Raw genomic sequence first — 27990 nt, 5'->3', positions numbered from 1 at the left:
CCATTCTCTCTGAGGATACAATGGCTAACTTTCCATTTTATATGTTAAGGCCAGTGTTGTACTGGAACAGCTTGGCTAGAGGCTAGAGTTCTAGAGCACAGGTCTTCTGTATTACAGTTGGAAATTTGTCTGGTCCCATATCCCATTTGCATCCAATGCTTTCAACCATTTCTTGATATCATGTGGTGCGAATCTTGTTGCCTGGAGACTAGATTCTGTGATGGGGATCTCAGGAGGAAGCCTAAGATGGATCATCCATGTTTTCTCAGGATAGCATGTATATGGAAAAGGAGGTTTCTTTTAGCCACAGTGGATAAACAACGGTTCAAAATCTAGCTCTTGTTAGCAGAGCAGCTGGGAGCACAGCCTCACTAATCTCAGTCCCACAGAGTAGAGAAAATTAACTCAGATTGCTACTCAGTAACATGAGCTAGATTTAGTGTAACTGCATTAGCTGTAATATTCTGGTCAACCTCTTCATTATCAATCGCTTGTTAGTTTATTAGGATAACTTTCAGTTGATATTGGAATTAGAATTGGAATTGGAATTAGTTTATTATTGTCACTTGTACCGAGGTACAGTGAAAAACTTGTCTTGCATACCGTTCATACAGATTAATTCAGTGTATTGAGGTAGTACAGGTAAAACATACAGAGTGCAGAGTAAAGTATCACAGCTACAGAGAAAGTGCAGTGCAGGTAGACATAAGGTGCAAGGTCATAACGGGTTAGATTAATGAGGTTAAGAGTCCATTTTATCATACTAGGAAACATTCAATAGTCTTATAACAGCAGAATAGAAGCTGTCCTTGAGCCTGGTGGTACCTGCTTTCAGGCTTTTGTATCTTCTGCCTGGTGGGGGAGGGGAGAAAAGAGAATGTCCTGGATGGATGGACTCTTTAATTATACTGGCTGCTTTACCGAGGCAGCAAGAAGTATAGACAGAGTCCCATGGAGGGGAGGCTGGTTTCTGTGATGTGCTTAGCTGTGTGCATAACTCTCTGCAGTTTTCTTGCAGTCCTGGGCAGAGCAGTTGCCATACCAAGCTGTCATGCATCCAGGTAGGATGCTTTCTATGGTGCATCGATAAAAGTTGGTGAGTGTCAAGAGGGACATGCCAAATTTCTTAATCCTCCTGAGGAAGTAGGGGAACTAGTGAGCTTTCTTGGCTGTGGTGTCTAGGACAGGCTATTGATGATGTTCACATCCTAGGAAATTGAAGATCTTAACCCTCTCAACTTCAGAAGGGGTACGAACACAGTGCTTAGTCTGATATCAGATACTGCCTTCAAAAGAGGAAGTTGGCAGAGAAATGAAGCTGACCAGTTAATTGGTTAAGAATGGAAGTGATGATACTTGGGTTCCTGAACACACCACAGGAATATGTGCAGTCTTGTATTTGCTTCAAAATGATCTCTGTCCAATTCAACAAACTTAAGGAATTTCAAAGGGAGAAATTCAACATCAATTTGATGAACACTTAAGGCTGGAGGATAACTTTCAGATTGTGATTTGAGCAACTGAGGGTCATGGCCCAATTCTAAGTGTATTCCTCAGGTGTGTATCTCACTGCACTACTAACTGCATGCTAAAGGCTGATGGAAGTTTACACCTCCCCATGAGAAGAAATGGCAAACAAGATGGTGCACCTCACTTAGTAAGAACTAAAAGAGGAAGTGTTTGTTATTGTGTTAAGCATGACTAAAGATCTGAAGATCTAAAAGGGACCTGAGGGGCAACTTTGTCATGCAGAGGGTGGTGAGTGTGTGGAACGAGCTACCAGAGGAAGTGGTTGAGGCAGGTACAATAGTATCATTTAAGAAGCACTTGAATAGGTACATGGAGGAGTGGGGCTTAGAGGGATACGGGCCGAATGCAGGAAATTAGGATTAGCTGGGGGGGACCATGGTTGGCACGGGCTGGTTGGGCTGAAGGACCTGTATCCGTGCTGTATTGCTCTATGACTCTATGACTTTGAGGTCAAGTGTGTGGATAAAATATTGAGTAAACATGCCAATGAAAGAGCAAAGACACCCATCAAAATTAGAATGACAGTGAACCAAGAGCATTCTGGTCAAATGATCCCAACATTCTTTATTTTAGATTTTATTTTATATTTTGTAATTGTTTTTGTAAAGGCTATTATATGGTTCTATTATGAGAGGACATGGCTTTAGGGTGAAAGGGGAAAGGTTTAGGGGGAACACTAGGGGAACTTCTTCACTCAAAGAGTGGTGGGAGTGCCATCTGATGTGGTAAATGCAGGCTCACTCTTAAGTTTTAAGAATAAATTGGATAGATACGTGGACGGGAGAGGTCTGGAGGGTTATGGACTGGGTGCAGGGAAATGGGGTGAGCGGAATAAAGTTACGGCACAGACTAGAAGGGCCGAATGACCTGTTTTCTGTGCTGTAGTGTTCTATGGTTCTATATTCTTTATTCCCAATCCCCATCTCTGAAAATATAAATTGTGCTTAACTAATTAGTCTTAAACTTCCGCCAGTGTGCTTATACAGCTTTACCTATTTATTATGGTGACAACTTTTCTGGTTTTAATTTCCTCTGAGCGGAGCTGATTATTCACTTTGGAGGTAAACGGACAGACCATGTTTTCTTTTTGTATTGCTGTTCTTACCACTGTGATTGTACTATTTCAGTAAGGGTACACTTTCAATCAGTGCCAAGGAATCTTTCTGAGCTGACTGTGGAAATCCCCTCTCGTCTCTTTCTAAAATAAACCACCAGCCTAGCTCTTCTGCTATGAGTCAGATATGTACGTTTTCATGTTCCACTCTTGTTTTGAGAAATGCACTGGCAGACAGAGAGGTGCAGTACTGAGAGAGCTCTTCTGTTGAAGGGGCTACCTTTCGGATGAGGTGTCAGATAAAATGGGCTTACAAGATCTCATAGATGTGCTGCACAGCATAATATGTAGTTCTCAAGATGTTGTAAATTATAATAATACTTTCACTTAATGAAGGATAACTTTATTCAATTCATTATCTTCTCTGAGGTTACGCTGTGAGGAAATAGCTGCTGAATCGGAACTGCGTTTATCAATTCTTCTGTCCTTTGACATGAAGCTTTCAGTTGACACTTCAGATCTGAGCTCACTGTGTCGTCTTTTCATTTCCTCCTGACTCCTGCCAGATCTTTTCTCCCTTCTGTCTCTTGTCCTGTCTTTGCTTGATGTGATCTGGCCAGGTCGACTCATGGAAGACTAAAGCAGCTGTGCAACAAATACACTCCAATTTAAAGAAATGAACATGAAAAACACGCTGATGCTGGAGGAACTCAGCAGGCCAGGCAGCATCCAGAAAGGCTGCCTGGCTTGCTGAGTTCCTCCAGCATCAGCGTGTTTTTCATCTAGATTCCAACATCTGCAGTCCTTTGTTTCTAAAGAAATGAACACATTGGCCAAAGCAATGGAACAGATTTAGTAGGCTAGAGTAAATATATTTTTGGTAATGAATCCATCAACGGTGTGAGAGTGGAAGTGATTAAGCAGACTAACAGATCATAAGCAGCAAATGCTGTTTTTTGCAAAGCAGTGCCATTGGCTGGATGCAGGGAGGATACTTCTCCCTGCTGAAGGTCCAGAACCAGAATTCACAGGTTCAGGATACAGGATAGGCATGAGATGAGGAGAAATTCCTTCACTCAGGGAATGGTGAAGCTTTGGAAATTTCTACCACAGAAGGCTGTGGAGCCAAGTTGCTGAATATATTGAAGAAAGAGACAGATTTCTAGACACAAAAGGATCAAAGGGTATGAGTAGGAATATGGTATTGAAAAAGAAGATGAGGTATGATGACTAGGTGGCAGAGCAGGCTTCAAGGTCAGAATGGCCTACTCCTGCTCCTATTTTTTGCTGCTTCTATGTATTCAATAACTTCAAATATCAAAATACTGGAAACGCTCAGCAGATCAGGCAGAATCTGTGGAGAGGGAAAAAGATAATGTTTCAGTTTGAAGATCCTTCATCAGAACTGAAATGGGGAGAAGATAAGTTAGTGTTAGGAGCAAAAAACAAGCTGCTGAAGGAAATCAACAGGTCAGAAAGCATCTGTGGAGGGAAATGGACAGTCGATGTTTCGGGTCAAGACCCTGCATCAGGACTGAGAGTGCAGAGGGGAGATGGCCAACATAAAGGGCAGGCAGGCAATACATAGGACCAGGTGAGGAGGGAAATGATGGGCAGATGGAGCCAAGTGGGGGGAGGGGAGGGTGAAGGTAGATCCAGAGGCTGGCAGGTGATATATGGAGGCACAAGAGGTCGCAGGTGCTGGAAACTGATAAGAAATGAAGGTGATGAGTGGAACCAGATAAGGGAGGGATAACAGGCAGATGAAACCAGGTGGCGGAGGGGAATGAAACTGGTGGGGAGGGAGTGGAACCAGAAGGAGAGGGAAAGGAATGCAGGGAGTGTGAGATACCTGAAATTGGACCATTCAATGTGCATATAAGTTAGTATTAGGTTGCAGGGAGGGGGTTATACTCAATAATTTCAAAACCACTTGAGATTTCTTAAGGTTAAGATTTGATTAATTGAAAAAGGACATTGAGGTGCAAAGGATGAAGGTCAACGATTCCGCTTCATCCAAGCTGAAGGAAATAGCATCAATATTCAAGGTAACAGTTTACTCATCCCTTTTACAGGATACCTTGGATATACCAGCGGATTATCACTTTTCTGTATGATCTTCTTTCTAATTGTAGTAAGTATTCTTCATTTATCTTTCAGTCAAAACAACTGCATTGCTATAAATATAAGCGTCATTGTGTGGTGAAAATAAACAAGTGCCTAGAAATTGGATAAGGTGGTGTCATGTTTTTCTGCACTATGTAATTTAGTTTCAATGAAAATCAAAACATAACTGAAAGTCAGGGTCTTCATGCAAGTTGAACAAAGACTGTGATTTTCCTTTCAGGTCCTCCATACATCTGATGCATGAGAGTGTAGAGGAAGCCATGCATGTGCAGTGACATGCATCCAGATGCAATGCAGGCAGAGATATCACCTCTGGAATTTTCAGTTGTATAGTTCTTCACAGTGCTTGAGTGGCTTTCTTTGGCTTCTTTAAGGTTGGGCAGTTCCCTGTCCAGCTCTCAGAACCCAATTCAGGCAGGTTACCCCAATCCGATGACCCAATTTTTCCCACCCAAATTTTCAATTTGACAATCTGATCTGCCATCACTTGATCACAAACACACAACCCCAACAACTGACCACACCCCTTCACTACAAATCATGTCCTCCACAACCAAAAATTTCCCCCCTCACCCATCTACCAATCCCACCCCTGACTGCCAACCTTGCTGGGCTACTAACCCAACAGCCGACCAATCACCACCAGCCGAGCTCCATCCTGACGATGCTGCTCATCACTCAGCCCCAGTCTCTTACACTTCCGATTTCCAACCTTGTGCCTCCCCAACACCAGGGATCCGTTCCCTGCACTGAATCTACCACCACCCCCTCCCCACCCCAGACCCAGACCCACACTTACATGATCTGCTTTGTGCAACTGTAAAGGAAAGGGCTGGAGCTTGCAAGGCCATCTCAGTGGGATTTAAACCCTTGGATCTCACAATTAATTTCACTGCAGCAACCTGATGAAAAAAATTGCTTGTTAGCCTTCCACAAACCAAATGCTTTTGTCCCTTTATAGATGGTGCACAATTTCTAGGCACAATGTTTGCCAGTTTTCATATAATAGATAAATGTGGATTAATGGCATGTAGATTTGAGTGATAATGTTTGTAAATGATTAAGGAGAGAAATGGAAATTGCAGTTTTTGCTTGTCTTTATTTCAGGTCATCTATAAAATGACACAACTTCCCTGTCCTTTGATATCAACTAATCCTTCAAACTTTTCTTGCACAGACATGTGCTCACCCAAGTACTTTGTCTGGAATAATAAGGTACCAATCTATGTTTCATTAGTAAACGATATTGTTTTAAATTGCAGATGCTGGAAATCTAAAATGAAAACAGAAAATGTTAGAAACACTCAGCAAATCAGCAGAGAAACAGAGGTAGCACTATATGTGTTTATCTGCCTACCTGCTGAGCGTTTCCAGCATTTTCCTTTTTTATTTGTTTCAATATCAGTGTTCTATATGCCAACTGTTTTACCGAAATACTCACATGTTATAAGGCATTCCCAATTCTATTAACAAGGGATAGAAATTTGTCCTCAGTTGCATGCTATAAATCTGCAATATAATAGCCTAGGTGTTGTAATGTGCTTCCATTGAAGTCAAAGGAAATGAATTTTCAAAGTCATGTGTAATGCAGATATGCCACTGTATTGCATATGCAACCAGAGACAAATGTGTAACTCTACACCTCTGTGTCAGGAAGTTTTGATTTAATAGATGTGATTGTAAAATTTAATTCTACATATACAGTGATATAGAGACGGAGAAAAATGAATAAGTACTAATTCATGCCCTTTAGCCATCGGCTGGAAACACCCAGGGACTAAAAATAATATGTCATGCAATAAAACCCTCCTAGGGAGAGTAGTTTTAGAAAAAAAAGATGAATGTAATAACATAACCACATAGACTGTTGTGTTTTATTTTCTTTTTGTAATCGTATATGTCCCTGACTCTTCAACCACTGAAAATAGTCTGCCTGCCTTGTCCAATCCTAATTTTCAAATTACCCTATAATCTCTTCTACTTTAAGGAAAACAGTCTTCAAGTCTTTTCTTTCTTCAGCTATTTCTTAATTTTGGTTACATCCTAGTGAATCTGTATAGTATCCTTTCTCGTGCCCAACCTTCTTCCAAAAGAGTTGTGAATAGATCTTCAACTGCAGATTTATTAAACTTTTGTATAGATTCACCATTACATCTCAGTATCTACTCTCTGTTTTTGATAATAAATCCTAGCATTTCATTAGAGTTTAAATGACAAACATTTGAAATCTTGGTTTTATTGTCTTGTGGACCTGAAATGCAAATCACTCTTTTCTTCAACAACACTCATTCAATGAATAACCACTATGAACCTTTAACCAAAATGGACCATTGTCTCAGCCCTGCAACCATTTATATGCAAATGTACTTGCTAGTTTTAGCACTACCTGACCACACTTCCATCTCTCTTCAGATCTTTTGGCCTCTCAGAGAAATGGTACAGTTTCCATTTCGCATTCCTGCGCAGAGCAGTTCTGAATGGCAGTGGAAACTGAAACTCTCATATCATCTTGCTGTCACCTGCTATGCATTTGTATATGTATGATAACACATACAAACTCAATGAATTTGTTATTGCAAGCATAATCAGTAAAGAAGAAGTTAATCCAGCTCCATTTTTCCATGTGGTGAGAGTAACTGTAAAGCCAATCTCACTGTTAGATTTATTTTCTAATCAACAAATCTGTAATAGAAACCCCAGCAGTCTGTAGAATTCTAAAGTAGAATTCTGGAGTAATTGTCATGTAACTTCCTTTTCCCCATTTGTTTTAACACACAGACTCACTTTTGGCCAGTTATGTACATAAATTTGGAATGAAAAACAATGCTTGTGTCATCCAAGGGACTATGAAACCACTGAATGTCATAAAATTCCATTTTGTTAACATTAGGAATAAAAACCTGCTAAATCTAGTCTCGATATGATTCCAGTTTTACAGCTTTGTGGTTGCCACTTAACTGCCCTCTGAAATGACCCAGTAAACCACCTGATTCAGGGGCAGATAGAGATGGGCAATAAATGTTGGTCTTACCATCAATCACTGCATCCTGTGAATGAAACAAATTAAATCTGATTGACTCTGAGCTGTTGACTCCTTCTACAGACTGTCTATGCATTGCCCACTGTGGCCTTTGCTTTTGTGTGCCATCCATCAGTATTGCCCATTTACAGTGAACTTAAGAAGTAAGTATGCTCATTTTAAAACATTATATACAGCATATTTGCAGCTGTTGTGAGTTTGAGTTCAAACTGAACAATCTTTCTCTTTCAGTCACACCTGCAAGAAAATGCGGCTGGTTTCAGTTTATTCCTTTGGATCAATGTTTATCATGTACCTGTTGACAGCAATCTTTGGATACCTTACTTTCTTTGGTAAGTGTAAAGAATATTTAATCCTTTTCTGTCCAGGTTCGGGTCCCTGATCTTAAGTTGCTTTGCAGCTTATTGTTGCTATCTCATGAGGTTTAGTAAGGTAGTAAACACTAGCAGGAATTACCGCCACCAATATGATAAGTATACTACAGGCCTCCTGTCAGTGTTAGAGGAGTCAAAGAGGGGTGTAAGAATAACAGGGTTGTATATGGGATTCAACTTTCCCAATATTAACTGGAATTACCTTAGCGTGAAAGGGGAAGAATTTTTAAAGTGTGTCCAGGAAAGTTTTTAAAGTCAGTATGTACCAGTGAAAAGGCAGCACTGTACATAATCATCAGGAATGGTAAAGAAGGCATATGGCATGCTTGCCTTCATTGATCAGGGCATTGAGTATAAGAGTGATGAAGTCATGTTGCAGCTATATAAAACTTAAGTTAGGCCATACTTGGAGTATTGTGTGCAATCCTGGTCATCCTATTACAGGAAGGATGTGGAAGCTTTAGAAAGGGTACAGAAGAGGTTTACCATGATGTTGCCTAGATTAGAGATAAGGTATCTTTATTAGTCATATGTACATCGAAACACACAATGAAATGTATCTTTTGCGTTGAGTGTTCTGGGAGCAGCCTGCAAGTGTCGCTATGTTTCCGGCGCCAACATAGCATGCCCACAACTTCCTAACCCATATGTCTTTGGAATGTGGGAGGAAACTGGAGCACCCAGAGGAAACCCACGCAGACAGGCAGAGAACGTACAAACATCTCACAGACAGCAGCTGGAATTGAACCCGGGTCACTGGCACTGTAATAGCATTACACTAACTGCTACACGGCTATGAGCTATAAGGAGAGGTTGGACATAGTTGGGTTTTTTCTCTGGAGCATCGTAGGCTGAGGGGAGACCTGACAGATGTTTATAAAATTATGAGAGACATAAACAGGGTAGACAGTCAGAATCTTTTTCTCAGGGTAGAAATGTCAACTACTAGAGGGCATGTATTTAAAGTGAGAGGGGGAAAGTTTAACATAGATGTGCTGGGCAAGTTTTTTACAGAATGAGTGGTAGGTGCTTGGAACGAGCTGCCAGGGATAGTGGTAGAAGCAGATACCATAGTTACATGAACATGCAGGGAATGGAGGGATGTGAATCACGTGCAGGCAGAAGAGATTTAGTTTAATTTGGCACTGTATTTGGCACAGACATTGTGGGTGGAATTGTCTGTTCCTGTGCTGTACTGTTCCATGTTCCATGAATGCAACTGTGCAAGCGTCAGTTGGAGGTGGTGACCATAACTCTGTAAGTTTCAAGTCAGTTATGGAAAAGGTTGAGGATGGACTGGAAAATAAGGTCCTAAATCAAGGAAAGGCTAATTTCAATTTCATGAGACAGGAATTGGGAAAATAGAATACTTGCAGTTAAGTCTATATCTGACAAATGGAAGTCATTCAGAAGTGAAATCTTGAGAATTTAAGGCCAACATATTCCCATAAGGATAAAAGGTAAGAGCCACAAGACCAAGAAAGCCTGGATGTCAAGGGACACTGAGGGTTTGCATAAAGGAAGAAACGAAATATGTGGCCGATATAAAGAACTGAAAACTGGGGAAGGCCAACCGGAGTATAGAAAATGTATGACGTACCTGAAAAAGCAATCAGGAGGGAAAAGAGGAGACATGAAATATTACTGGCAGACAAGATTAAGGAAAGTCCCAAAGAATTTTATAAGTATATCAAGGCCAAGAGGGAAAAGAGTATGGCCCATTGGAGACCAAAGAACCTGTGTTTGGAGCCAGAGGATACAGGTGAAGCCTCAAATGAATACTCCTTGTCAATAATCATTAAGGAGGATAACATTGTGGTTGAAATATTCAGGGAGGGTGATGGACAAATTCTAGAAAAACTTACCATTAAAAAGGAGAAGGTTTTAGATATCTCAGTGGGCATATATATGGATAAAGCCCCAAGATCTGATGACATAATATCCCAGCTACTAGTGGAGGGAACGGAAGAGATTGCTGGAGACCTGAAAGAAAGTTTAAAATCCTCACTAGCCACAAGTGAGGTGCCAGATGACTGGAGGACAGCATATGCAGTACCTGAATTTAAGAAGGGCAGCAAGAATAAGCCAGGTAATTAGAGGTCTGTGTGTCTAACATCAGTGGTGGGGAAGTCATTAAAAAAAAATCTGAGAGAAAGAATTAGGGATAAGTGAAAGACTGGGAGTTTGATTACATTTTTTCAAGAGGTAACAAAGTGTACCAATGAGAGCAGTGCAGTTGATATAATCTACATGGACTTCAGTAAAGTCTTTGACATGGTCATACTAGGGTGACTGGTCCAAAGGTTAGAGCTCATGGGATAAAAGAAAAGTTGGTTTAGTGATCAGAGGTTGAGGCTGATAGTGGAGGATTTTTTTAGTTGGACTATTGGTGTACAATGGGGATTGATGCTGCGATCCTTACTGTTTGTTATGTAGATTAACAATTTGGATGTTAGCTGAGGAGATATAATTAGTAAATTTGCAGATAACATGAAAATTGGGAGTGTTGTTGAGAGTGAGGAGGATAATCTTAAACTACAAGACAATGCTGATCGGTTGGTAAGACTGGCAGAACAATGGCCGATGGAATTTAATCCTGACAAGTGTGAGGTGCTGCATTTTGGCAGGATTAATAAGGTTTGGACATCCAGAATCAATGGTAGAGCCCTAGGGCGTGTTAAGGAACACAAGAACCTTGGCAAAAAGTCCAAAGGTCCCTGAATGTGGCAACACAGGTGGAAAAGGCAGTGAAGAAGGCATATGAGATAGCTGGGATATAGAATATGAGAACAGTGAGGTTAAGGTACAACTTTAATAAACATTGGTTCAGCCACATCTGGAGGACTGTGTGCCAGTGTGGTCACCACACTATGGGAAGAAAGTGATTGCACTAGAGAGGACACAGAGAAGGATCATCAGGATCTAGGATGGAGTATTTCAGTTAAAAGGAGAGACTGAATAGGCTGCATGGAGGGGGACCCGATTGAGGTATACAAAATTAAGGGGACAGATAGAGTGATAGTAAGAAACCTCTCCCTGTGGCAGAGGTAGGTGAAGCAGAGAGCAAAGGTTTGACGTTAGGAGTAAGAGGCTCGGGGGGGATCTGATGAAGAATCTTGGGTAGTTTGAATCTGGAACCACTAGCTGAGGGGGTGGTGGAGGCAGAGACTCACAATATTTAAAAAGTATCTAGATGACTACATGAATCACTAATAGCATGGAAGGCTTTGGACCAAATGCTGGAAATGGGATTGGTATAAAATAGGTATCAGTAGTCAGCATGGACATAGTGGGCTGAAGGAACAGTCTCTGTGCTGTATGATTCCATATCAGGGATTGATAGATTTTTAGATATTAAGGAAATCAAGGGAATTGGGTAGGTGTAGGGATGTGGTGCTGAGGCAGTAGATTAACCATAGTGTTATTGCATGGTGGAGTATGCCCAACTTTTGCTTCTGTTGGTTAGGTTCTTATCTACTATTGGTCAAAGTCAATTCAGCGATAGTCAAGATGACAATTTACCTTCCAGAGAGAAATTGGAGCAGAATCAGCAGTAGCCAGAGAGCAAGCACTAATATAATTCATTACTATCTCCACCTATATTATATTCACTTATTTTGTTGAATGATTCAATCTTTCAAGTGGTGAATTCTGCAGATTTTAACCAAAAGCACATGCCTTTTACTGAAACCAAATACTACAAAGCAAAACCAGATTTAGCATCAAAATTCAGATGCTATTGTGCTCATTCATTCGGGGTTAGAGAGAAGAAATATTAAGATATATGAATATGCTATAACTGGGTTTGGGGAGGCCAATGCATTAAATAAGAAATGTTGCAATTAGAAAATAGTCATTTATCTTCAAACAACAGTTTTAAATTGAACATTCTTTAATATCCCCAAATGAATGCTTCAAGCATCAGATCTGTTATTGAACCAAATTACTTTATATTTTTGTATTGTAAAGGGAATTAGTAATTAAGTTAGATGACAGTGATAACCAGAAACATAGTCAAGAGTTTTCAATGGGCTGCCTAATTGAGCTGCAAGTCTCAGTGAGTTCTGGGCTTCCACTCTTATGCACTGCAACATGGAAGTATTGAATGAGCTGGAAGTCAGATGCCAGTGCGTTTGACCTCCCACTGCACCACTGGGTCCAGGAGTGGGGTCCTACGTTGTCTTGAGCTGAGGATCCAGATGAACTTTGTGTATGGTGTATCAGCTTTACAACACTTAATGCTGCCGCATCTAATATGTCTCCTTTAATCTGAATGAGGGCACCTACCTTTGGTAACAAGGTAAGTGAAGCTAAATAGTTGCTTTCCTTTTCCTTTATATTTATGTTAATGTTAAGGCTTTTAAATAATTTACAAAAATTAAATGTTTAAGTTTTTTAAATGTAATTTATTCAAATATGTCCAATGATCAGAGATATTTCTGGACAGTGCATGAGCTGCCAAAGAACTATCATGATGGTCCATTGGTGGAGCCCCATGTTCCACTTCCTGAGGCCGAGCCGTCCTTCAAAGCCCACTCCAGTTCATGAAGCGGCTTTGGAAACTGCACAGAGAACATACTCAAGACTTAGGCTGTCTTAAGTACAATATGGGTCTATATTTCTTTGAAAATTGATCAAATGCTAATGAAAAAAATGACAACTTCTGATTACTTTTTCCTTTCTTCACACAGGCAATGTTAAAGAAGAGCTGCTTCACTCTTACACTGATCCCAATGACAGACTTATTTTGCTAATTCGTTTGGCTGTAATTGTAGCAGTAATACTGACTGTGCCTGTCCTTCTGTTCACTGTGAGTATCGCGATTAATCTTGAGTCCGTTAGTCAATTTGTTTTACACGTTTGCTGCAAAATCAATAGAATATACACCATTGCATATCCTCCAATCCAATAGTTTTGCCCCTGCATTTTAACAGAAATCTGTTTCATGAGATGAGTTTAGACTGAGGTAGTTCAGTTCATTAAATGGCACCACTTCATGCATTTTCACAGTTGGTAAATTTACCACCTCCATTGCAACAGAGTGGAGACAAAAGAGAGTGAAGATTCTGGTATCTGGTTTTCTATGTTTTCTATAATAATTTCATGTTCGGCACAGCTTTGTGGGCCGAAGGGCCTGAATTGTGCTGTAGGTTTTCTATGTTTTCTAAAAGATAGAACACCGGAAGCATTGACACACTGAGTTTTTCCAGCATTCCATTTGTTGCTGTGGATATTGATAGCCGACAGGTCTGCTCTTGGAAGAGGGGACAATCCAGGGCAAAGTCAGGCCAGGCCACTTTTCCAGCTCTTAGCAGCCAGTAAATGCATGGCCAGATGTTAGTAATTTACGTAGCACTCCTTGAGAAGGCACACTAGATTTTCTGCTGTACAGATCTAAGTGCCAGCAGTTATCTGGTTCCTTGTGTTTTGTGTACTTGTCTGTTATGACATTCTCTATTGGAATGTAATAAGAAAGTAAGCATCTACATTTAATGGAGTTTGTTTTAAAGTAGTAATTGGATAAAAGGAACATTTAATTCCAATAAAGAGAATATGTCCATGTTCTGTTTAGATCCAAGTTATCTGCTTCTGTAATTGTCAAACTCAAGATATTGTCTGACAAATATAATAGTGAAGGTTTCACCTCCATTTAATGGTGTTAGTTTAAAAGTAGCAATGTGATAAAAGGCAGTCCTAATGAAGAAACTATATGTGCGCTCTATTTAGATTTTCTATCTTACATATTTATTCAAGTCATTCTAGTTTTGAGCTTGGGAATAAAAGCACTTTTTAAAATTATTGTAGGTTAATTATCAGCATTGTATAAACATGCTGAATATGTTTATACAACGAGTACAACACACTGAGCTTGTATTTCTCTTGTCCAACTCGGTTTTGCACTAACTCTGCACTAAATTTGTATTTTGTATATACTGTTTTTTGCACTATTTGTACTTGCACTATTTTTTTTTGATTTTTTGCTTTTTTGTTGTGTTTATTGTATGTCTTCTGTTCTATGTACGTCCTCTGTTGTGTGAGTCTGGGGGAATCGACATTTCGTTCCGCCATATGTTTTTATAGCATGGATGAATGACAATAAAGTAACTTGAACTTGAAGGTAGCTTGGTGGAGGAAATTGGTTATTAGGTTTGCCATTTGCTTATGCCTTTCTCATTGGGTACCTCTATATATTAGACAGAGCCATCAGGGCTGAGTAATTACTTGGTGCTGGAAAGGCGAGCTCAATTGGCAGTGCACAGCAAGCCAATGATTGATTTTCACAGGAGCCCACCACAGCAAAATTCTGTAGCAAACAGGGTCCAAGATATTGTGCACTATAGAAAATCCTTGAAGTATAAATCTGGTGCAAGCTTTTCCCGACTCCTTCTGCTACTGTGGGGCCTGTGAAGGGAAACAAATAGATCATGGATCTGATTTGCCCCTGGATGGAGCCGTATTGGGGTAGCAGCCATGGGAGGGGAGTGAGTGAATGGGATGGTGGTGGGGATTTCAAGGATTGAGTGGGGCACTGGGAGTTCCTATGATTAGATGCCTGTGAGAGAGTTGAGGTAGAGATACGGAGTCATAGAGTCGTACAGCATGGAAACAGGCTCTTCGGCCCAACTCATCCATGTCAACTGTATCGCCTAGCGAGCTAGTCCCATCTGCCCATGTTTGACCCATAGCCCTCTAAACCTCTCCTGTCCATGTACTTATCTAGATGGCTTTTAAATGTTGCTAATGTGCCCTCCACAACCACTATTTCTAGCAGTTCATTCCAAATATGCACCACATGAAGAAGCTGCCCCTGATGTCCCTTTTAAATCTCCCGCCTCTGATCTTAAACCTATGCTCCCTTGTTTTTAGCACCCCCTCCCTGGGAAAAAGACTATGTGCTTCCACCCTGTCTATGCCCCTCATGATCTTGTATACATCTATCAGGTCACCCCTCAATCTCCTATGTTCCAGGGAATAAAGTCCTAGTCTACGCAACCGCTCCCTGTAACTCAGGCCCCCAAGTCCAGGCAACATCCTGGTAAATCTTTGCTGTGTCGGGGGGGGGGGGGGGGGGAGCAAAGTCCTGAGGACTACCGTAAGTTTTTTTTTAATATATACTTCATATATTAAATTTATAGTAATATAATACAGTAACCTCCGTTCCTGTAACAAGAAATTTAATCCATTTCCTTATAATATGTTGATATCACTGATGTTTCATTCCCAAATTATGCATCAATGAAACATTTGAGAGGCTATTCCACAGGCCTCATCACTCACGTCCGCTGCCACCAGGCTCTAGACTGTAGTCTTTCCCCTATAGTTTTTGCGGTGGCTGCATCAGATTTCAGTTCCTCTCTCAGAACATGTTCATCTTAACGTTAGTTGGTTTATTATTGTCACATGTACCAAGATACAGTGAAAAACTTTGTTTAGCATGCCATCCATACAGATCCTTTCAAAACAATCAGTATATCGAGGTAGTACAAAGGGAAAAGCAATAACAGAATGCAGAATATAGTGTTACAGTTACAGATAAAATGCAGTGCAGGCAGACAGATAAGGTACAAGGACCATGATGAGGTAGACTGGGGAATCAAGAGTCCATCTTTATTGTACAAGAGGTCCGTTCAAGAGTCTTATAACAGTGGGATAAAAGTTGTCCCAACAATGTGTGTTTTCAAGCTTTTGTATCTTCTTCCCCATGGAAGGGGGGGAGAAGAGAGAATGTCTGGGTAGGAGGGGATCTTTGATTATGTTGGCTGCTTTCCCAAGGCAGCAGGAAGCGTTGACAGAGTCCATGGACGGGAGCTGGTTTTTGTGATAGACTGAGCTGAGGATACCCTTTAGATGGGTTTCCAAAGCTGGGCACGGCCACATACAGTAAGCCCCCTTAACTAACAGTGGAAGCAAACCTTCTTGTGGACTGTGCATTTGTCAAGAAGAAAAGGATGCAGTGATCCTTGTCGAGGTTCATCCAGATCAGCTGCATAACAGAGGACTCCGGGATCTTTGGCTGTTCCCAAGGATGCACATTAAGGCAAACAAGTTGCTAGAAGATCATCAACTGTGTGAAAGACACATTTTGATCTGCCCAAAACTTGTTGGTCTTCCAGTGTGAGGAGATATCCACAAACGACTGACAAGTTCCAAGGTGCAAGAGCATGTGCTGAGGGACGCACTGAGCTCAGTGTAGCCACTGCAAAGGCTCTGTTGGGAAGGAAAACAGTCTAGGGTCCTGCTACCAGTGGACACTGAGGGGCTGGATCCTGTGTAACACTCTCAAGCACTTCATGGGTGCATTATTTAAGGAGAAAACGTGAGCTGGGCTGATGCATGATAAGGGAATGCTATGAATTGATGGTCAACTGAATATAGAGAAAGACGTGTACCAATAGTACTTCTGTATATATTATGAATAAAATATATTTTTGAAATAACAAAGGATGCAACACATAAGTACTGTGAAAGCTTTCTGCCGCTTTATCAGCTCCCACTGTCCATGGGATACTCAAGCAGGGACAACAATCATGTAAAACACTGGCACAGATGCAATGGGCTGAGGTGAATTATTGGTATAGGATCTTTTCCAAGGAGACAAATGAGCATAAAGGAAAAGTATCAAGAAGGGTTTATATCGCATTTGATGATAACCAGTCATTCACAGACAAGTTATTATCCCCAGGTAGATTAGGAAGGCCAATGATCCGGTGGCCTTTTTTATGACACAATTTCAGTGCAGGTGTAAAATGTCTTAATGCAGTTCTACAGGGCCTTGGTGAGACTGCAGATGGAACAGTGTGTACAGTTTTGGTCGCCTTACCTTAAAAAGTAAATACTTGCTATAGAGGGAATGCAGTGAAGATTCACTAGACTGGTTCCAGGGATGGCAGGTTTACTGTATGTGGAAAGATTGAGTAGACTAGGCCTATATTAACTAGAGTTTAGAAGAATAAGACATGATGTCACTGAAATTTACAAAAATCATACAAGACTCAACAGGGTGAATGCAGAGAGATGTTTCCTGAGCAGTCTGGAAACAAAAGCCACAGTCTCAAAATATGAGGTAGGTGACTTTGAAAGGAAATAAGAGTAATTTCTTCACATAATGGGTGGGATTCCCTACCCTGGAAGCTCAGTCATTGAAGTTATTCAAAGCAGACATCAATCGATTCAGGATTTAAAGGAATCAAGGAATATGGGGATAGTCCAGGAAATCAGCACTGAGGTAGCAGATCAGCCATGACCTAAGTGAATGGAGGAGCAGACTCGAAAAGCCAGATGGCCCACCTCTTATTCAATTTCTTATGTTCTTGCATCCAATGGAACTGAATTTCAGAAGCACAATAGGCTGATGTGGTTACATAATGCAGTTAACACTGTCAATCAGGGATGCATTTTTAGGCATTAATGGGAACAATTTTTTTAAATCAAAAATTAATTTTATTTATTTGAACTTCTAAGGAAGATCTTTTGTACATCTGGTCTTTCTTGAAGTTGTGTGTGTATGTGTATGTGTTTGTGAACTTGTCATATTTGTATAATTGCCTGAACTATTCACATTGAAAATTATTATGAAATATGCACTCTAAGGTAGATTTGTGTGTAGTTATAGTGTGGTGGTGATTAACAACTGTAAGATTTGTTAAATACATGTTTGTGACTTTTATTTGTATAGGTCCGCTCTTCAATTGTCTTGTTGTTGTTCAAGGCACAATTCAGCTGGATTCAACACATTATAGTCACAGGCAGTCTGCTGTTTGTTGCTAATCTTTTGGTAATATACATCCCAACGATAAAGGATGTATTTGCTGTCATCGGTAGGTTGCAGTATTATTTCTGTTAAATATTTGTTACAATATCCTTTCCATTTAATTTTTGTTGTGCTGTGATCAGCATCAATTTCAACTGTGTATACCTCTGTGTTACAGGCTCCACTTCTGCTAATATGCTGATCTTCATTCTTCCTGCCTTATTATACTTAAAGCTCGTAAAGAATGAGTCTCAAGGAAAATGGCAAAAAATAGGCGTAGGTACCTTTTTATTACATCTAATCAATGTTATTAATTCTGAATGTGAACTTTAAAATCTAGTTTTGTGTTGAAGGATAACACATTTTTATGACTTAAAAAAAATTCTTTTCTGTGTGTCCTATGCAAAAATTGATAATAATCGACAAAGACTGTTCCAAAGCTGGAAATTATGCAAGACTGGGCAATTTATTCAGAACTACATATCTTGTTTATATGTCCTTGACCCAGCTTGTTTATCTTCTTCGTGCATTACGTCAGAATGATGCACTGACCAGCAGGCCTGTTTATTATGCCTTTCAAACAAGGTAGTTGCATAGGGAAAAGAAGTGCTCAAAGAGTAAAATGAAACACCAAATTTATGTGAATTGATTGGTGGAATTCTTCTCTGAGTTAGAAGGTTGTAGGGTTCATATGTCAGTTCAGACATTTAAACACAAAAATATAAATTGACATATTAGGGCTTTAAGGACAACAATCCCATTTTTCAAGCCATTTTTGCTATACTTCTGACAGCATGCTACTAAATCTGCAATGTGTCATTATTGTTTGAAATCTTTGAAGTGAACTGCAGATAGTAACTGTGGATTTAGGAAGATTTGATATAAATTCATCATTATTTCAGAAAGTTTTATTTTGCATTTCTCGACATAAAAGCCCTGTATTTCATGAGATCTTTATCAATGCCTTTGACCATTTGCAATTGTATTTCTAATGTCCTGTGAAACTGAATCCCTGAATCAATCTGCTCTCCTACATCACTCATTCAGAAAATAATTATTACTAATATTAACCAAAATGCTCTGCTGTGATCCTTTACTGTTAACATTTACTCTGATCCTTTTATCCACATTCCACTGAATATCGCTTTTTCCTTGTAGCATCATTTAGCATTCAGAATTATTTATTGGACTTCCTATTTTAGTTTTGCCTTGAAATTTGTCTACTGCTGCTTCTGACCAAATAATTGAATATATTTCTGTTGTATGGTCTGAGCAACAGAGGTACCTGCACAGTGCTCCACTCTTCACTTCATAAATATCTTTGCCATGTCCGTTCATCACAGTCTCACCTTTATATGTGGGTTCAAGGCTAGAGTCTTGATCACAAAATCTCAGTCGAAACTTCCACGCTAGCACTAAGAGAGGTCCATCATTCAGGTGAGATATTAAACCAAGGCCTTATTTGGTCTCCCATGATCTCATGGCACTACTTTGAAGAAGATTTAGGGAATTATCCCGACTATCTGGACCAATATTCAGCCCTCAAGTCCGTTTCAGAAGCAGATTGCAACATAATATTTTTGAAAGCTTGGTGGGTGAAAGTGTCTGCTTCATTTCCCAATCTCCAGTCAAATGCTTTGGAATATCCTGAGGTTGGGAAAAGCAATACGTATTGCAATATTTTTAGAAAATATTTCCACACTTGGTGCAATAAACACTGTTATATAATTAGTGATAACTTATATTGTCTTTTTCACATGTTTCCAGTACTCAGGAAACTTGTTGTTTAGGCCAAGATATGTAAAAGTTGCAATTTTTAGCATTTTGAAACAACTGAGTGTTTTGTCTTTGTCTCTATCAATAGAGGTGCCTAGAAATTCACCTGTGGCCAGCAGCGCTGTAGACAATATCAACATGTTGTATATTGCTTCCAAGCTTCATTCCATTGACTTCAATGGACTGAACTTTGGAGGCAGAGAATTAACTTACTTATTACGACACAGGAGACTATTCGCCCAATTTGGTCCATGTCGTCCGCAAGCAGAGCAATCCTAGCAGTCTTATGCACCTCTCCTTAATTCCCTGTACCACTACAACTTATTTTCTCTCATGCCCCTTTGATTCAATTTGCCAGTTACCTACACTAAATGTTAATTTACAGTGGCCAATTACCAGCACATCTTTGGAATGTAGGAGGAAACCAGGGCACCCAGTGGAAGCCCTCACAATCACAGGGAGCATATGCAAACTACATAGACAGCACTCAAGATCAAGATCAAACCCTGGTTCTTGCAGCAGTGAGGCACCAGTGTTAACTACTGAGCCACGCTACAATGAACCACTGCTACTATTGAGCACTTTTAGCCCTATTGATCAGGGATAAATTTCTAGGCATCTCTTTACAAAAATATCTGTCAAATCCCACCAAACTGAAATCACCTGTAGTTTTCACTTATTCTACTAACAGAGGGGTAACTCATCTTCTAATTTATTTTTTTCAGGCTGTAGCATTTCTCATTGTTGGGATAATGTTTATAATGTTTACTGTACCACTGATCTTTGTTGAATGGAATGAAAGACGTGGCAATTACACAATCATGAAAAGCTGCTCAGAATGATGGTGACACTGGTAACAGTCTGAAGAAAATGACAAGGTTTGTTTGCCAGTCCAGAGTGTTCAGTGAAGCATTATTCAGTCAGAAATTTGTCTCGTTAACCAAGAAGTGTCGCACCTGGTAGCTTACCTGCTACAATTTTTATGATAATACAAACAGACCGCTTTGGACCACAATGAAGCTGCAACCTTAACGGATGTATAATCATAACTAGATTGTTTTAAAATTTTCTCTATTTTAAACAAAACTAGTAACTATTTGTCCATAATTACTGATAGATAAAAATTTCTGGCAATTTTTTGGTACTGAAATTCTAGCTTTTGATTACTTAAAGCATTTTTCATCCATTTTGCAAATTATTCCATTTTAATTATTTAAAAGACAATTACGTTCCATAAACCACTCCATACCTTATAATCTTTTCCCCAATCTTCTTTGAAACCTATTGTAAAATGGCATATTGTCATCCATCAAGGTAATTACTTCTACCTCAATTATCAAAGGTCTCAGTTATAAAATTTAATATGAACAGGGTTTGAAATATCGTCATGCAATGCAAACAAATGAGCACTTAATGTATTCCTTTTACTCGTTTCAATGTTGATAAATATAAGTAGTGCAGGAATGACCTTGTTGCTATATTATACAGGTAAAAATGTGTATCAAAAGTATGTAATTTGAGATTGTTATTTGATTATTATGTATATACCCCAATGTTCCAAGGCCCACTACCTCACTTAAAACAAGTATTATAGTGCAGACACAGCCACAAAATGTTATCTCTAAGGTTACATGATATTTTAATATAGTTGTACCTTGCTACAAATAGTCCAGGCTGATGGTTCATGGCAGCACTTGAGGCATGCTACATTCTCAAAGATGCTTAATCAAAGTCTTCCTATTTGATTATAAGTGATGTTATGCACTTGTGTGTAGATTTTGTGAGCTTGTTATGAGCTATAGGACTTTGAGCATGGAATGCAGAGGATCCTGTAATAGTGAGCTCTTTGCCCAAATTTCAATGATATCTTCTCCTTGTCAAACATTTTTAAAATGGAGGACGCAATGGGGCTATCTTTGACTTTTTGTACAATATAAAATGAGCAACTGCAGATCCAATGGTCGGTTTTACATCTGTTCCAAACTCCATTTCTTTTGGAGGATGGAAAACAATCTGTTCATTTGCTATCAACAAAAACAACTTGTATTTATATAGCACTTTTCGTGTGACAAAGCATCCCAAGGCATTTCCCAGGTATATTGCCAAACAACATGTGGCATCATAGCATCTCACAGTAGAAAAGAGATATGTGGAGATTGAGGAAGGGAGTTCCAGAAATTGGACCCTTGACTGCTGAAGGCACAACTGCAATGGAGAACTACAAAGATCTTGGATGGTTGTAATGGGGAGAAGATTACAAAGATAAAATGGGGGAAGACAATGAAAGGATTTTAAATCAAGGGTGAGAATTTGAAAGTCAAACTACTGCTTAACCAGGATCCAACATAGGTCAGCAAGGACAAGGAAGATGAGTGAATGGGACTTAGTGCAAATTAGGACTTGAGCAGCATGGTTTGGATGACCTCAAATGTATGGAAGTTTGAATAAGTGGTTGGCAAGGAATGCATTAGGATGATAAATTGTACTGATAACAAAGGGACAAAGGTAGGTTTCAGCAAGAGATGAGGTGATGGAGAGACAGAATTTAATAAGTACCCTTCCAACTCACCAGGGCCTCATGTCCCATGCTCCTTCCACTCACCGCAGCCCCATTTGCTGCCTTCCCTTTAAACTCACCAGATTCACATTATAACCCAATGTAACATCTAAAACAAATGAATTAAATATGTGTTGGTGTATTAATGTACATAACATCCAATAGTCTGGAAAAGCTGCTAGTCCAGCACCCACCAAAGTCCCAAGCATGCCAAATTATCATAGCTTTACAGTCCTAATCTTGCACTTTCTTGCTGGTAGATTTTTTTTCAAAAAATTACGCAAAATGGCTCCGGTATAGCAAGAAAATACTTTGTTTTTGAGAGTAGGCAAGCTTTCTGCAAATGATTTAATGAGATACAATTTGAATGAATTTCTATTGGTAGCAGATTTGTAACTGAAACCAGTACATCCCGCAGTTTTCAATCTGTACGTATCTTACAATAGGAAATAGAATTTTGATCTCTTTTAATGGTATATAAATTTGCTTCTGTGAAATGCTTTCATTTATTTTAGTTTGGATTACTGCTTTGTAAGTCTGAATGCTTTCTTTTAATAAAGTTGGAATGTTGTCATATACTTGCAATTCAGGAAACAATTGCACTGATTATAGACAAAAATTCTGGAATTTTGCATCCACAATCATGTTAAAAAATTTGCTTTGCTGTTAAAAATACCGTTTCCATTATCTATGGAAAGGAAAATGTACTGCACATATCAACTACACTAATTTTAATATTTGAACTTTTTGGACATATATCAGAATCAGATCTATTATCACTGACACATGTCGTAAAATTTGTTGTTCTGTGGCACCAGTACAGTGCAAGACATAAAGACATAAAATTACTTTAAGTTACAGAAATAAATAAATAGTGCAAAAGAGGAATAATGAGGTAATGTTCATAGGTTCATAGACTGTTCAGAAATCTGATGGTGGAGGGGAAGAATCTGTTCCTGAAACATTATGTGTGGGTCTTCAGGCTCCTGTACCTCCTCCCCGATAGTAGTAACGTGAAGAGGGCATGTCCCGGGTGGTGAGGGTCCTTAATGTTGGATGCTACCTTCTTGAGGCACCACCCCTTGAAGATGTCCTCAAAGGCGAGGGGGTGTTGTGCCCATGATGGAGCTGGCTGAGTCTACAACTCTCTGCAGCATCTTTTGATCCTGCACATTGGAGCCACCATACCAGGTGGTGATGCAACCAGTCAGAATTCTCCCCACTGTACATCTGTAGAAATTTACAAGAGTCTTTGGTGACATACCAAATCTCCTCAAACTCCTAATGAAGTAGAGCCACTGGTGTGCCTTCTTCATGACGGCATCAATGTATTGGGCCCAAGATAGATCCAAGAGATGTTGACGCCCAGGACCTTGAAGCTGCTCACCCTTTCCACCACTGACCCCTCAATGAAGACTGGTATGTGTTCTCCCAACCTCCCCTTTCTGAAGTCCACAATCATTTTCTTGGTCTTGCTGGTGTCGAGTACAAGGTTGTTGTTGTGACACCACCCAACCAGCCGATCTATCTCACTCCCGTACACATCCTCATTGCCATCTGAGATTCTACCAACAACAGTGGTGTCATCGGTGAATTTATAGATGACGTTTGAGCTGTGCTAAGCCACACAGTCATGAATGTAGAGAGAGTAAAGCAGTGGGCTAAGCATGCATCCTTAAGGTGTGCCTGTGTTGATTGTCAGCGAGAAGGAGATGTTATTACCAATCTACACTGATTGTGGTCTCCCCGATAAGGAAGTCGAGGATCCAGTTGCAGAGGGAGGTACAGAGGTTCAGATTTTGAAGCTTGTTAATTAGTACTGAGGGGATGATGGTGTTGAACACCGAGCTGTAATCAATAAACAGCAGCCTGACATATATTTTGCTGTTGTCTAGGTGCTCTAAAGCCGAGTGGAGAGCCAGTGAGATTGTGTCCGCTGTAGGTTTGTTGTGGCGGTAGGCAAATTGCCGTGGGCCCAGGTCCTTGCTCAGGCAGGAGCCATGACCAACCTCTCAAAGCACTTCATCACAGTAGATGTGAGTGCTACTGGGTGATAGTTGTTGAGGCAGCTCACCCTGCTCTTCTTGGGCACCAGTATGATTGATGCCCTTTTGAAGCAAGTGGGAACCTCTGACTGCAGCAGTGAGAGGTTGAAGATGTCCTTGAACACTCCAGCCAGTTGGTCAGCACAGATTTTCAGTACCCTGCCAGGTACACCGTCGGGGCCTGATGCCTTACGAGGGTTCACCCTCTTGAAGGACATTCTGACGTCAGCCTCCGAGACAGACATCACAGGGTCATGAGATGTTGTGGGGATTTGCACAGGTGTGTTATTCTCCCTTTCAAAGGAGATGGGCAGCACGGTAGTGTAGCAGTTAGCATAACGCTATTACTACGCCAGCGACCCGGGTTCGATTCCGACCACTGTCTGTTGGGAGTTTGTACGTTCTCCCCATGTCTCCGTGGGTTTCCTCCCGCATTCCAAAGACATACATGTTAAGAGTTGTGGGCATGCTATATTGGCACCAGAAGTGTGGCGACTCTTGCAGGCTGCCCCCAGAACATTCAACGCAAAGATGTACATGTGACTAATTAAGAAATCTTATCTTATACATGCATGTACAATAAAGAAATATTGTGTATTTCAATTGTATAAAGATCTTTTTTTTCTCGTAATAAAATTGCCTTACTGTTGTCTTGCTGTGTTCTTAGACACATTTCTGTCATGTGATGGGTTACCTTGATGGTGGGCCGAAGGGCCTGTTTTGTGCTGTATGGTTCTGTGGTTGACTGTTTATCTTTGAATTTTTGATGAAGCTACTTATATTTTTTCATGTCCCCCCTTTGGGTTCACAAAGCTATCTCAAGGTGATTGAGAGGGCAGTCAGATTAATGATCTTGTTTCTACATCACTAAAAGTGGAAACACTGCAAGGTACTGAAATAGCACTGTCATGTTTTAGTGCAGTAAGTGATCCAGCTTCAATGAAATGTAATTGAAAATTGGAGATTTCATGCAGGTTGTATAAAGTACTCATCCTCCGTGTCCTCCATGTATCTGACACACTAAAGCATTTCCATAATTTTCTGGTACACATATGTGGCCACTGCTGTCTATAGAACACTTGTGAAGAAGCAAACATCCATGCAACCTTGAAGCTTCCCTCAGTGTGATTTAAAGGGGATCTGCCTGACTAGGTCCTAGGCTGGCCCTATTCAAGTAAAACTCCTTCCAGGTAGCCGCTTACTGGTTCTTCTCTGGGCTACCTGTCAACTCCTGCCCATGGGGCAGCCAACATCACCTCACCAGATTTGCTATGCTTCGGGGAAAGAGGTCAAATAATAATGTGGTGCTATTTTATGGAAGCGGGGTTGCAGTTCATGTCCCAGTCATACCTTTCTCTTAGACAGTCCCACCGGATCAAGGATGTCTATCTTCCACTTGAGGTTCGTGGATTCTGACGTGACTGATGAGCCCAATGTAGGAACAGCAGACTCTTTCACAGATAGATCAAGAGGTGTAAGGCCTATCCCCTCATATGCTTCAGTGAGAGAGTCAGCACTGGAGCTAGGTCTCTGAGCATGTGGACACAGGCATCATCTACATACTGCAGCTCAATGACTGGGGTTCAGGTGACCTTGACACTAGGGAGTAGTTACTGTCGGTTGAAAAGTTTCCCATTATTTCTGAAGATTAGCTACACTGCTGTGGGAAGTTTATTGGAGATGTGGTGCAACATTATTGCAAGAAAGACTGAGATTAGTGTCAGGACATTGACGCAGCCCTTTTTGATGCCAGCCTTTATTGAGATTGGCTTTGTTGTAAACCCATTAGTTGTGATCATCACTTGTGTGAACCAAATGGAAGATAGAGATGAACTTCTATGGGCAGCCAAACTCAAAGAGGGTGCACCATAATGTCTCCCAGCAGATAGAATCAAAGGCTTTAGTATGGTCGGAAAATAGATAGTGGTTAGGGCTACTTACTACATTTCTCTTGTCATGTTGTGATGATTTTTGATGCACATCTAGAGGAATGGAGTCAGAATATAGTCCATACCATGATTGCAGGAACAATGCTTCAGCCACTAGGGAAAGGCAGCTAAAGTGGACCTAATAATGGCAGATGACAGGGAGACCCCTCTACAGACTTGTCTTCTTTTTAGAAGATGGTTATGACTTCAGTACCTCTGAAGTTCCCCTGTATATCCTCCTCTTCCCAGATGTGAAGGTTAAGATTGTGGATTCTTGGCTGAAGAATCCACAAGAAGTGCTGATGTTTTTTCAAGAGTGACTTCAGCGAAGAGGATGAGCAGTGGTAAGGTAAGATAAAGTAAGATCTTTTACTTGTTTGTGGAAGTTGAGCTCCAAATCTTCATCAACTCAGTCACTAAAGTGAACAAGGCAACAGACCATGCACTTAACATTTATAAAATAAGGGCCACTTACCAACCTGCCTTATTGTACAACTGATTCTGGCTTCTGCCCTCTTCCTTTCCATTCTGATGAAGGGTCTCAACTCAAAATATCGACTGTTTATTTCCCTCCATAGATGCTGCCTGACAGTAGGTCAGCAAAATGCTGAGTTCCTCCAGCATTTTGTGTGTGTTGCTCCAGATTCCAGCATCTGCAGAATCTCTTGTGTCTCCATTTAATTGTACAACTCTATCCTCCAACTATTAAAGTCCATAATAAGACTGGAAAACATGGACCATATCCCAGACATCAGCAGTGCTTAGTGAAGACAGACACCAATAATGAAATCTATCAGAGGACCAACATAGCCTTTGGCCACTTGAAGAAAAGAACATTTGAAGATCAAGACCTCAAACCTGGCACAAAGCTCATGGTCTTTCCGATATTTACAATCTGCCTTCATGCTTCTGATACAAGGCATCTCAAAGCAATGGGTAGATACCAGCACCTCTGCCTCTGTAAATTCCTTCAAATCCATGGGCAGAGTAAGCTAACAAACATCACCATCATCTCCCAGGCCAACATCCCTAACACGAAAGTCCTAATTACCCTCAATTGACTCCATTGGCCAGTCTGCATTTTTGCCCAACACCAGATTCCCAAAACATATATTCTATTCCAAGGTCAGTAAAAGCAAAAGGTTATTAGGTAGACAGAGGAAAAGATTCGAAGATCTCCTCAAAACCTCCATGAAAAAATGCAGCATTCCCACAAATCCACAGGAATCCCTGTCACATGACTGCTCAAAATGGAGAAGGACCATTTGGGTTATTACTGAGAACCACAAGACCACAGGTTGGGAGCATACAGAAGCCCATTGTAAATGGAGCGCATGGCCTCCCAAACTTAGCACCCACCTCTCCCATCAACTACTCCTACACCACATGTGGTTGGACTTACACATCTCATAGGCACCTCAGAGCCCACAGAGCTGGAGTGGAAGCAAGTCCTCCTCAATCCTGAGGGACTGTCTGAGAAGAAGAAATAATTGCACTCAACTGAGGAGGTTTGGGTTCATTTGTTAGCAGCTGCACAAACTCATTGTCAAAGTTCACATTAAATAGCTGCCAGTTGTTCAAGGTAGTAGCAAGTGACTGGCTTTTGTGGAATTATTACCCAGCAAGTAGGTACCCCTTTCAAGTCAAGACACTGCTATGACTATTCGCCTGTCTTATATGGAGCACAAACCATTCTCCAGCCTACTCTATGCTCAGTTTGCTTTGTTGACCCTGGTCTAGACCAATCTGATGTACCACTAGCTGCAGTGGTTTGTATTGGAGGCAATCTTTCAGGCTCACAGGAAGCA

The 27990-nt window shown here is 40.5% G+C and overlaps 1 protein-coding gene across 1 annotated transcript in view; it reads left to right on the top strand.

Moving 5' to 3' along the window:
- The window catches only part of LOC127578572 (sodium-coupled neutral amino acid symporter 1-like), a 62514-nt gene extending 37640 nt beyond the window's left edge, over positions 1-24874 (top strand). The window contains exons 9-16 of the mRNA XM_052030721.1: positions 4660-4718; positions 5819-5926; positions 7815-7894; positions 7983-8083; positions 12817-12935; positions 17802-17943; positions 18055-18152; positions 20378-24874. Of these exons, the coding sequence (XP_051886681.1) occupies positions 4660-4718; positions 5819-5926; positions 7815-7894; positions 7983-8083; positions 12817-12935; positions 17802-17943; positions 18055-18152; positions 20378-20494 (824 nt within the window). The 3' untranslated portion in view covers positions 20495-24874. The remainder of the gene's footprint in view (positions 1-4659; positions 4719-5818; positions 5927-7814; positions 7895-7982; positions 8084-12816; positions 12936-17801; positions 17944-18054; positions 18153-20377) is intronic.
- The last annotated feature ends 3116 nt before the right edge of the window (positions 24875-27990 follow it).

This window comes from Pristis pectinata, chromosome 15 (assembly GCF_009764475.1).
Source record: "Pristis pectinata isolate sPriPec2 chromosome 15, sPriPec2.1.pri, whole genome shotgun sequence".
Taxonomy (NCBI): Eukaryota; Metazoa; Chordata; class Chondrichthyes; order Rhinopristiformes; family Pristidae; genus Pristis; species Pristis pectinata.
The sequence above is the reverse complement of the archived record's forward strand: the minus strand, read 5'-3'. Positions and strand labels throughout refer to the sequence as shown.